Source organism: Lampetra planeri, chromosome 28 (genome assembly GCF_965212315.1).
Source record: "Lampetra planeri chromosome 28, kcLamPlan1.2.h2, whole genome shotgun sequence".
Taxonomy (NCBI): domain Eukaryota; kingdom Metazoa; phylum Chordata; class Hyperoartia; order Petromyzontiformes; family Petromyzontidae; genus Lampetra; species Lampetra planeri.
In genome coordinates, this window is record NC_136134.1 from 1,907,648 (window position 1) to 1,919,911 (window position 12,264).

The 12,264-nt window shown below is 55.6% G+C and overlaps 1 protein-coding gene across 2 annotated transcripts in view; it reads left to right on the forward strand.

Moving 5' to 3' along the window:
- LOC144728306 (putative oxidoreductase YteT) overlaps positions 1 to 12,264 on the forward strand; it is a 250,754-nt gene that overhangs the window by 79,525 nt on the left and 158,965 nt on the right. For both annotated transcript variants that reach the window (XM_078607641.1, XM_078607642.1), the window contains exons 6-10: positions 436 to 543; positions 7,199 to 7,255; positions 8,043 to 8,173; positions 9,571 to 9,625; positions 10,807 to 10,896. In XM_078607641.1, coding sequence (XP_078463767.1) covers positions 436 to 543; positions 7,199 to 7,255; positions 8,043 to 8,173; positions 9,571 to 9,625; positions 10,807 to 10,896 — 441 coding nt within the window. The remainder of the gene's footprint in view (positions 1 to 435; positions 544 to 7,198; positions 7,256 to 8,042; positions 8,174 to 9,570; positions 9,626 to 10,806; positions 10,897 to 12,264) is intronic.

The following is a 12,264-nucleotide window of genomic DNA, read 5'->3' on the forward strand; positions in this document are numbered from 1 at the left end:
ATGCGGTGACCGACTTTGTTCGATGACTCAGCAAAAGCCGCTGCTGTGAGGATCAGGCATCATCATCAAAGACAAAGATCCCCCTTATAGCCTTAACAGACTGTTGAGGCAAGTGCTGGTTAGCGAGCACCTATGAAAGCCGGCACGGCACACGAGGGGGTGGGTGGCCAGCACCACGCCCGGCCGCATTTGTCTCCCCAGCGGTGATGTTTACACATCGCACCAGCTACTAATTTGAGGCTGAGTCGACCTCGGGGAGGCCCAGGACCGGTTCAGATAATCGCCACCGGTGTTGGCCGTGAGCGGAAATTGAACTCGGGTCGCCGGTTTCGTAGCGCAGCGCTTACCGCTACACCACCGCTCCCCACATCACCAGCAGCAGCAGCAGCATTGTCCGCGTGGAGCGAGCGCCGTGCGTGTGTCCCCGTGCGGCAGGTGAGCGAGGGTGACTGCGAGGCGATCGTGGCGGCGTGCCGGCGCGCGGACGTCATGCTCTCCGTGTGCCACGTGCTGCGCTACTACCCTCCCGTGCAGAAAGTCAAGGTGAGCCGCCGCCGCCGCCAGCAGCAGTGGCCACCGCCGGCGTGCGTCTGCGTGCGTGCGAGTGTCTGTCTGTGTGCGCGTGTGGCGTGTGTAGCGGTGTCGTCACGGCTCGCGCGATGCGCTACAAATCCCCGCGACCCGAGTTGACATCCTGTTCACGGCCAAAACCCAGCGACAATTTTTCACAATCGGTTCCTTAGCCTCCCCTAGGTCGACTCAGCCTTAAATCAGTACCTGGTGCGGGTGTGTCAACATCGCCACTGGGGAGACAAAGGTGGCCGGACGTGGTGCTGGACTCCCACCCTCTCATGTACCATGCCGGCTTCCATAGGTGCTCACTAACATCACTTGCCCCAACAGCCTGTTGAGGCTGTGCATGTGTTTGTGTCTTTATCTTGCATCTCAGTCAGTCACCTCATCACACCTGGGGCTGTCCTGTGACCTCCTGTCAGCGGGCCTTCCGCACTTCACGCTGCCTCAACGTGCACCTAGCCTGGCACAAGCGCTGTGGTGATGCCACACCGCCACTTATTGGCGAATGGTGGCTGTTGTTGCTGTGTGTACATGCGCGTGGGTGTGTGGGGCGGGGTGGTGCCGTTCAGATAATTTATAATCAATAGTTACAAATTAGCCGACAGCTTGGGGAGGCATTCATCGAGCAGTGGATTGATCCTGGCTGATGCTGATGAATGATGATGCATTGGCCACTGCTTTCACTGACAAACAAGAATTTAGCAAATTGCCAGCAGTCAAAAACTGCCACTCAGAGCGGAACAATCTACTCACGAATCGCACGAATCGCACGTCTTTGGAAGTGAGCAGTGGCTTTTGTTTCTTTCTCTCCACGGAGAGACTGGCCCACGCTGCACAAAATGTGGAATTTCCACCACGGCTCCACAGCCACCGCAAACAGAGACGCGTGGCAACCCCGCGCTCAGATTCCGCGGCACTGCGTTGACATTGACCTTACTTTGACAGGGCACTGCGCAAAGCGTGACCAGATTTGCGAATCCCACGATCCTTTTGGCAGCCTTGCACAGTGCCTCGTTTCGTGCACAGCATCGAATGAACCCACATGGTACGTTTGTCGCCATCCGGCGCTCAGGGTCCGTCGCAGGTAGTAATCGGTTGGTAAACGTCGCGTCCTGAACGTCAGCCCCTTGGCTGCGTCGCGTCCCCTTCACGGTGACCGCTCACTGGCACGAGCAGCAAGAGGAGGAGGAGGCCTGCCCGTAGGACTCGGTGCTCCTCAGCGAACTGCGCTCGCGGGGAGAGTACGCACGTGTGGTGATGCACGTGTGGTGATGCACGTGTGGTGACGCACGTGTGGTAACGCACGTGTGGTAACGCACGTGTGGTGACGCACGTGTGGTAATGCACGTGTGGTAACGCACGTGTGGTAACGCACGTGTGGTAACGCACGTGTGGTAACGCACGTGTGGTGACGCACGTGTGGTAACGCACGTGTGGTGACGCACGTGTGGTAAGGCACGTGTGGTGACGCACGTGTGGTAACGCACGTGTGGTAACGCACGTGTGGTGACGCACGTGTGGTGACGCACGTGTGGTAAGGCACGTGTGGTGACGCACGTGTGGTAACGCACGTGTGGTAACGCACGTGTGGTGACGCACGTGTGGTAACGCACGTGTGGTGACGCACGTGTGGTAAGGCACGTGTGGTGACGCACGTGTGGTGACGCACGTGTGGTGACGCACGTGTGGTGACGCACGTGTGGTAAGGCACGTGTGGTAACGCACGTGTGGTGACGCACGTGTGGTAACGCACGTGTGGTGACGCACGTGTGGTAAGGCACGTGTGGTGACGCACGTGTGGTAACGCACGTGTGGTGACGCACGTGTGGTAACGCACGTGTGGTGACGCACGTGTGGTAAGGCACGTGTGGTGACGCACGTGTGGTAACGCACGTGTGGTAAGGTACGTGTGGTGACGCACGTGTGGGGATGCACGTGTGGGGATGCACGTGTGGTGACGCACGTGTGGTGACGCACGTGTGGTGACGCACGTGTGGTGACGCACGTGTGGTGACGCACGTGCCGTGCTCATCGGAGGTGCGGGGGAAGGACAAGAAATTCAACACAAAAGATCAGTTCTCAAGGAACGGGTTTTCAATCTGCATTTTAAATTGCACAGCTCCAGTGGCTTCCTAATATCGGAAGAGCGTTCCAGACGGCCGTAGAAGCGCGTCTGAAAGCGGTGTGTGATGCGGTGACCACCGTCTTCAACAGACAGCCAAAATCCGCTTCTGCTGCTGCAATGATGACCGGAGTTTGCGTGATGGTTATTGCCCCTTGACCAGATCAGCAAGGTATTGTGGTTCATCAAATTTTTACGTGGGTTTTTTTCTCTTTCATTCGGGCGTTAACGGAGTTACCCAGAAACAATCCACGCAGGCGAGCGGACAGTACTCATAAGTTTTTTCGGTAAAGTCACGTAGGTAAAACATCAAAATTAATGAAAATAAAATAAAACAAAAATCACGACGTTTCGGAGGCAACACAAGTCTCCGTCATCAGGTGGGACCGTCACAGCCGAATTAGCTGCATCAAGTGATGCCCACCTGATGACGGAGACTTGTGTTGCCTCCGAAACGTCGTGATTTTTGTTTTATTTTATTTTCATTAATTTTGATGTTTTACCTACGTGACTTTACCGAAAAAACCTAAGAATATGATTCCTTGCAGTCACGAAAGCTTCAAATCTAGAAGTACTCATAAGTCCGCACGCAATGGCGGAGCCAGGATTTTCAGGTAGGGGGGGGCAACCCCTCCAGCAATGTTAGTAAGGAAGGACTTGTCCCTTGCTTTTTATTCGACGCGTGTGCGGCGATGGCGCAGCCATCGATCGAGGGTCGAATTCGAACCGCGTCGTGTGATCGGCATCGCGCTCGCTGAAGGTGATGATGCCTTCAGGGAAGTCGTGTACTGTATACACAACTGCGCACAATTATGTGAGTCACCTATAACTGCTTTGCCGTTACTTATTGTCAATTATGGACTCAGACTATTGTCCGATCATCTCATAGAGTCCCTGGCACGTAATAATATGCTATACTAATAAACCCCAATGATCCGACTGGCTTTGCCAGTGTCCACACGCACGGGTTCACAAACCCACTCGCTGCGCTGCCATTTCTCCTGGCCACCTCACAGCGCGGCTTGTTGTGGGGGAGTTTTTTGACAAATCTGCACGAACCACGGGATCCTTTGCCTCGCAATGCCTGGGGTCACGTCTGGCGTGCCGTCACGACCTGCTGCGTGCGCACTGTGCTGCGACGGACGGGCCCCACGCCAAACTACGGCCATTTCAACATCCCCTGCCGGACGAGGGCCTTCCTACGCCGCTGCGGCCGTGACGGTGTCCTGTTCATGGCCATACATCGCCGACATCGGCACGTGCGACATTGTGGGGAGCATAGAAGTACGGGACAACATTCCTACACCTCTGCTGCCCACCGCATAGAGCCACAGCCTCCAGCAGCAAGCAACGTGTCTGTGCATGGCGGTCACCCGTCCAAGGCGCCGTCCAGGCTCGACACCTGCTGAGCTTCTGAGACCGCGTGGCGTCCGAGTGAATTGGTGATCGAGGTTCGACGTGGCCTGAGAGTCGTGGATTAGAGCTGAACACGCCTTTGACGGCTGCCTCACTGCTGGATGAGGAGAAGCGGCCACGGTGCCGGCTGCAAAACACGATCGATCGTACGAGAGGCAATAATCCAATTGATGGGGGGCAGGGAGGGGGTCTTCATTTATCGACAGGAGAGGCTCTCAGCTCATTAACTAAGTGACCTTACAAAGCAACTGACATTTTGCATTATTGACTTTGGAATTCCATGGTACGATCATCATCATTGTCATCGTTGGAAACCCGTAGGCGACGGAGGCCCAGTGGGCCAACTGCGTTCCACCGCGTCGTCGGAGGCTTCCCGAAAGGCTAGACCGGCGTCGCGACAGATCTAGACGAAGCCACGAGTCTCCTCGGGAAGGCCCGACCACACGGCGCCACGATGGAGATCGGCGCGCTCCGCCCACGTGGGCAGAAGCAGGAGAGTCGCCCCGCGTCCTCGCAACGCGGCCAGACCAACGGATACGACTTAACCGGACGACGGAACACCGGTCCCTCGACGAGACTTCGATGTCGCCAACAAAGTCGAACCGTCCGATGCCAAGGAGCTGGCGCCGACACCGCGTGAGGAAGGCCCGCAACCGGTTTGAGTCTTGACTGCGGGGGAGTCCACGGCTCGGCACCACAACGGCACAACTGGCATCACACAAGTCTCGTCGACTCTTATCTTGGTCGGTGTGCTGAGACGACGTTGAGGCTGCATGCTGCGTGAAGAGCGGATAACGGATGTGGCCAGGTCAATCCTGCGGAGGATGCCAGGCTTGCAGAAGCTTGCCACCGAGGTGTAGAAAGTCCAGGACACCCTCGGCGGTGTCGGCACCAACGGTAGCGGTGGTTTTGGGCTCAGGGGGACCAATTCCCAAGCCCTGCACCTTTGTCTTCTGCCACGGTAGCGAGATGTTATCTCCCTCGCCTGGTATACAGGAGGTCGTGGGTTCAATCCCGACCCTGACGCCTGCTGTATATTTTAGGTTTGCGTGTTCTCCCCGTGGTCGCGTGGATTTTGCACCAGGTTCTCTGTTTTTTTCCCTTCACATTGAGAATCAACGTGCTTTTTCAGTATGTGGCTGCTATAAATGTCCACGTGATAAGCCACGATCACTTGTGGTGGCCAGGTCGCTTCTGGAACAGAGTTACATAGCTCAGTGGGGCCTTACCTAGTGAAGCAAAAATAGTGTTTTAGTTTATAGTTGAGTTCCAACGGTGCACGCGACATCGTGAAACTGGTGGAGTGCACCCTGGGGTCGTCCTTTGCGTGGGTACACGAGCGGGGCTCTGCACACTGGACATCTGCGAAAAAGAGCTTGATAGCTCATCGGATTCCTCCAGCATACCGACTCTAATCACCCAGGAAAAGTCTGTCCTTAACGCTCGTGACGTCACTCCACATCGACCAGCCCCCCTCATTAATATTCATGAGCATGTAACATCACTCCACATGGAGCATCCTCCCCCCTCATTAATAATCATGAGCAGGTGACGTCCTCCAAATGGACACCCCCTCCCCATTCATAATAATTAGCGGGTGACGTCACTCCACATGGGGGGCGAGGCGCCTCCTCGCCCCTCCTCAACGTCAACTCACAACCCTCACTACAAAGGCAGAACCCTCACGTCACGTGATCTCCGTAACGCTATTGAGACATCAAAGTAAAAAGGACGTCATGATGAACAAGGAATTATAACCTTAAAATGAAATAAGTCTGTGTCACTGCGCCCTTACAAATTGCACACGAATCGATGCGATGAATATCACGTCGTGCTCTGCTTTTCGCTTGCAAGCTTCAGATTTACTGCAACACACCCGTCCTTGGACGGGTCAAAGGCTAGTAAATAAATATTCTGAGAATAAAAAAGTGTGCATCGTCAGCGTGGTTCGGGTCATCGAATGACTCGACTGGTCTCCCGTTATTCCGATATCCATTCAATTCCCGCTACAAAGTGAGGCTGGAGCGTGCCTTTTAGTAGGTTACTTTTTGCCTTTTCAACGTGGTGCCCAATCGCTGGAATGTTGCAAGCGCCTCATTACAGCCGCTAAATCAAAGAAGCAAAGACACGCGCACATTGCTGTTTTAATTGCTTGAGAAGGCCAGGCGAACGGCGTGGACTTACGCAGGATTCATACTGAGCTCGCAAAGTCGAGTCACCACTGGCAGCGCTGACCCAGCGGTGGAAGTTCTATATTGCCATGGCGGGGGCCAGTCTCTTCACAGGGACAACCACTTCTTGGCACGCCACAAGTACGGTGGTGTCGCGTGACATGCGAGGCGTGAAGGGGCCTATCCTACGGTCACAATCGGTCCTTTGGCCGTCCAGAAACCACCTCCTGCGTGCAGGATGACGCCTCGTAAGCGTCACCGGCCGAGCCCACCCCCTGGCCTGGCTTTGAACTTTTGACCCCCCCCCCCCGCGCTTGTCACCGCAGCTCGACTGGATCTCCGTTAACGATCCCCAGGTTCAGTGCCCAGCCATCGGCGTGTTCACAATTCATCTGTCGACAGTCACCCCCCCCCTTGCCTCCACTCCCTTCACCTGCCAGCACCGACGGGAGTGGTGAAGTATGGTCAAATGACCGCCTACGACCCGCGGGGCTGCTTGGGGCAGCCCTCATCCAGCAGTGGATTGACAAGGGGGCTGCGGGAGTGAATCTACGCAGTAATAGAGGAGTACAGGGTCACGACTCCTGGCCTTTGGCTGTCTGGTTACAGGGACGTGTCACTGCCGACACTGTACGTGTTAATTGGAAGTGCGGGACACTGACTGAGTGCACGCGCGTCGTCCGTGTGTCACCGTGTGTCGGTGTGTCTGTGTGTCACCGTGTGTCCGTGTCACCATGTGTTGGTGTGTCACCGTGTGTCACTGTGTATCCCTGTGTCACCATGTGTCGGTGTGTCCGTGTGTCACCGTGTGTCCGTGTCACTGTGTGTCACTGTGTGTCTCTGTGTTGGTGTGTCCATGTCACCATGTGTCCTCTGTGTGTCACCGTGTGTCACCGCGTGTCACCGTGTGCAGGAGTTGTTGGATAAAGGAGTCATAGGCGACGTGGTGCACATTCAGCACCTGGAGCCCGTGAGTGCGGCGCCAGCCACAGAGACGTCGCTCCGCTACACGTGCCGCTACACGTGCTGCTACACGTGCCGCCTGCTGTATATTTGGAGTTTGCTTGTCTCTCTCCCCGTGGTAGCGTGGATTTTTTTCTGCCGGGTTCTCCGGATTTTCCCTCCACGTTTAGAAACATCCGTTGAGATTGTCTCGATTGCTTTGAGTATCTGGCTGCTGCTATGAATGTCCACGTGATGATAAGCCACTTCGTTGAGCTATCACTTGTCGCCAGGAGCCTTAGGGGCCGTCCATAAATGACGTCACGCACCTGGGGGGGGGGGGTCAGACATTTGTGACGATGTGTGACGAGGGGGGGGGGTTTGAGAAATGTGACATCACATCAAAATGCGCAACTTTAAATAAATATAGACAACACGTTCTACTTAATTAAATAGACTTTTTAATAAATGTTTCTCCTACAACATCAGAGTGCAGCGCCACATTAAATACGCACTACAGAGACAATAGTTTAAAGCGATTTGAAGCATGTTTTATTTTTAAAATGGAAATATGGTTTGGGGGGGGGGGGCAGAGCTTTGTGACGTCATATTTGAGGGGGGGGGGGTCTGACTTTTTGTGACGCCGTGTGACGAGGGGGGGGGGTCAAAAATCGTCAAAAATCGCGTGACGTCATTTATGGACGGCCCCTCACCTGGTAAAAAAATTTTTTTTATTGAAATCAGATATTTTCAAGTGATTGGTTTATCTTTCCCATACTTTGCGCCCGCCTGTGCCCGCCTGTGCCCGCGCGCAGGTCGGCCACTTCCACTTTGCTCACTCGTTTGTGCGCGGCAACTGGAGGAGGGAGGACGAGAGCTCCTTCTCGCTCCTGGCCAAGTCCTGCCACGACCTGGACCTCGTCCTCTACTGGCTCGGGGGGAAGAGGTTCGCGAGCCCTCGCCTGGCCTCACCCCCATGATTCCGCTGATCGCTCCCCCACCACCCCCACCCTCACAAATCGTTGCACAGTTGACCGCTGACCTCCAAGGTAACTTTCTCTTACAGTCGTCGTCGTCGTCGTAATCACCGCACCTGCGATCAGCACGGTCGGCTACGTTCAGCGTAACGGTACATACGTAGAGGAGTAGTATGGGGACGTGACGTCATACGCGCTGTGAGGTGCGATGACGTCATGTAACCTGGGGGTACTTAAGGGGGGCCCTGTGACGAAAGCGAAGAGACAGCCAGCAGGCTAGCAGTAGAGAGAGCCACGGGTCCACGGGAAGGACCGCGTGTAGGACACCTACCCCTGGTGTTTACTTACCACTTTCCTTGTTAATACACCGGCGCAAGCCCTTACCTGAAGACCTGCCTCATTTACAACACAACACATATGTCCATGATCGATGAATCCTCTAGCCAATCCAACCAGAGGATTCAGAGGGGAGCAGGCGGGGGTTGTGGTTACCATTGCAGTGGTCGAGACAAGGTTCTAGAAGGTTCTAGAAGGTTCTGGGAGGACGAGGGTTTGGAAGAGGCCAGAACAGGGTGGGGGGGTTGCCTTGGGGATGTCCCCCAGGGGTAGCCTGCTGACGGTGCGCGGTGTTCACGGGGGGGGGGGGGGGGGCTGTGCGGCGGTGGGGTTCGGCTTGGTGTGCTCAGGGACTGTCCTTGCTGTCGTTTTGGCTGCCTTGGCCAAGCTTGGCAATTTGAACTCATTTCTTTGATCTATTTTGCGTTAAAATAAAAATTTGCAATTTGATTACCTTTCCTACACTTCACACTCTGGTCGTGTTTTTCCGCATTTCGTTTTGCCGTTGTAACTTTCTGACCCCCCCCCCCCCCCCCCGTGCCGCTGCTACTGGACATCTGAGAAGGGAGCTTCACAGCTCTTCGGATTTCTCCAAGATTAATAAAGAATTCTGATTCTGGTGCGACGTCTCGTACAGCTGCGACCTTGAGTGGCGCAGCTTACACCGCTAGAAACTTGATCCACCTGGACAGAGAGCAGCCGTGTGGGCCGTGCGGCAACTCAGACCCTGACCAACCCCCCCCTCTTACAGGCGCCGGTCTATACAATAACACGAGGTGAAGCGCTCTCCAGCGAGGGTGATGCGCCACGAAGTACGACGCGGCATCGAAACGTCGCCTGTCGTATATCCGCTCGTCGTTCATTTGTCTTCTCGAGGCCGCACGGAGTTCTATGCACAGACGGAGGCGCCGGGACGACGTCATCCAGCAGTGGATCAGTGGCCAGGGCCCATCGCTGGCGGTGCCGTGCCGTGGCGGCTGCGGCCCGGCTGACGCTCTCTCCGCCCTCCCCGCTTGTGCCGTGTCCCCAGGTGCCTCAAGGTGTCGTCGTTCGGCGCCCTCTGCCACTTCACCAAGGAGCACCAGGTACCGGCCTCGCCGGGTGTCAGTCTATGGGTCTCTGTGTGAGTCTATGGGTCTCTGTGTGAGTCTATGGGTCTCTGTGTGAGTCTATGGGTCTCTGTGCGAGTCTATGGGTCTCTGTGCAGAGTCTATGGGTCTCTGTGTGAGTTTATGGGTCTCTGTGTGAGTCTATGGGTATCTGTGTGAGTCTATGAGTCTCTGTGAGAGTCTACGAGTCTCTATGTGAGTCTACGGGTCTCTGTGTGAGTCTACGGGTCTCTGTGTGAGTCTATGAGTCTCTGTGTGAGTCTATGGGTCTCTGTGTGAGTCTATGGGTCTCTGTGTGAGTTTACGGATCTCTGTGAGAGTCTATTGGTCTCTGTGTGAGTATATTGGTCTCTCTGTGAGTCTACGGGTCTCTGTGTGAGTCTGCGGGTCTCTGTGTGAGTCTATGGGTCTCTGTGTGAGTCTATTGGTCTCTGTGTGAGTCTACGGGCCTCTATGTGAGTCTATGGGTCTCTGATTCTGTTGTTGTCGGCGGTCTGTGACTGTCCACTGCTGGGCACAGGCCTCCCCCATTCGTCTCCGTGCCCTCGGCTCCCCAGCTCCTCCGGTGCAGTCGTGGCCTCTGGACTCTGCGATGTCGTTCTCGCTGCTTCTCCTGCTGCCCTCTCTTCCACGCTCTTCCTCTGCTTCTCTTCCCTTCTCTCATCTCTCGTCCTCTCGCACGGGCGGCCAGGGTGACTTTAGAGATTGTAATCATCAAACTCTGATGGGTGACGCAGGGCATCAGTCGTGCACAGTGCCGAACGACAGAAAACGACGGGAAACGAAGGTGAAATGGCACCATCGATTCAGAATGAACACAAAGCAAAGCCAGGTGTATTAAACTAACGACTGCATTGGTCATGAGCGCAAAAACACCGTGCAGACGGAACTTTCTAAAGCGTCCGTGCTTGCCCTGTTGCGCTGGCAAATAAGTTTTGTGATTGTAGTAACGTACCCCATAATGCAATGCTGCAGGTTGGTGTGGAACGGTGCAGAACAGTGCAGAGCAGAGTGGAACCGTGCAGAGCGATGCAGAGTTTCGTGTAACCGCGCGGCGCGCTGCATTGCCGGTGCCTGTGTGTGGGCGAGGGCACGTGGGGGGGGGGGGTGAAGGCCGCTCTGAGTCCGTGTCGTGCCGCCCCCTCGCGTGCGTGCAGCCGCCAGGGGCGTCGTCCCGCTGCGTCGACTGCGCCCTGAGCGACGGCTGCGCGTACTCGGCCACCAAGTACCTGGCCATGGCCATGGGGGTGAGCTCACACGCACACGCAAAGACAAAGATCTCCCCGTGTAGCCTTAACAGACTGTAGGGGCAAGTGCTGTTAGCGAGCACCTATGAAGGCCGGCACGGCACACGAGGGGGTAGGTGGCCAACACCACGCCGGGCCGCCTTTGTCTCCCCAGTGGCGATGTTTACACACCTCACCAGGTACTCGTTTGAGGCTGAGTTGACCTAAGGGAGGCCCAGAACCAGTTAAGATAATCGTCACCGGTGTTGGCCGTGAGCGGGAATCGAACCCGGGTCGCCGGGTTCGTAGCGTGGTGCGCTAACCGTTGCGCCACCGCTCCCCACGCGCATACACGCACACACACGCACACACACGTACACACACACGCACACACGCACGCACACACGCACACACGCACACACACACGCACACACACAGACACACACGCACACACACACGTGCACACACACACACGCACACACACACGCACACACGCACACACGCACACACACACGCACACACACAGACACACACGCACACACACACGTGCACACACACACACGTGCACACACACACGCACACACACACACGCACACACACACACGCACACACACACGCACACACGCACACACGCACACACACACGCACACACACAGACACACACGCACACACACACGTGCACACACACACACGTGCACACACACACGCACACACGCGCTCGCTCGCCCATGTAGGCGTGCGCGGGTGCACGGCGTGTCCCGTCTGTAAGTAAGTGGCACATGTGTAATAAACCCAGGTTTCCACGAGTGGCACTCCCTGGCAATTCACCGGTGCTCGGCTCTTGGGATAACTGGAATCCCTTTCATTGGGTCTCGGTAGAGGTGCAGCCCCGCAGTTGTCCACTCTGGCCACTGCCGGGGCAAGCTCCTGAGAGCTCCCTCATCGAGAGTGGCATTTGGTTTACTCTTCCGCGCTGGACAGATGTCTCTGAACTAAACTATAACCTACTAAACAGTTTTTTTTATTCTACCAGGTAAGGCTCCACTGAGCTATGTAGCTCTTTTTCAGAAGCGACCTGGCCACAAATGATAACTCGACGAAGCGGCTTATCACGTGGAAATGTACAGCAGCTAAATAATCTAAACGCGTGATGTTGATTCTAAATGTGGAGGGAAGAACCGGAGGACCCGGAGAAAAATCCACGCGACCACGGGACGAGAGACACGCACATTTCAAAAACACAGGTGTCCTCGGGGTCGGAAATCGAACCTACGACCTCCTGTACACCAGGCGAGGTAGTTAACATCTCATAACCACCGTGTCGTCTTTGAAGAGGTGGTTAGTAGCCACGCTTTACCCCATCACAAGCAGCCTGCTCATCGACGATTA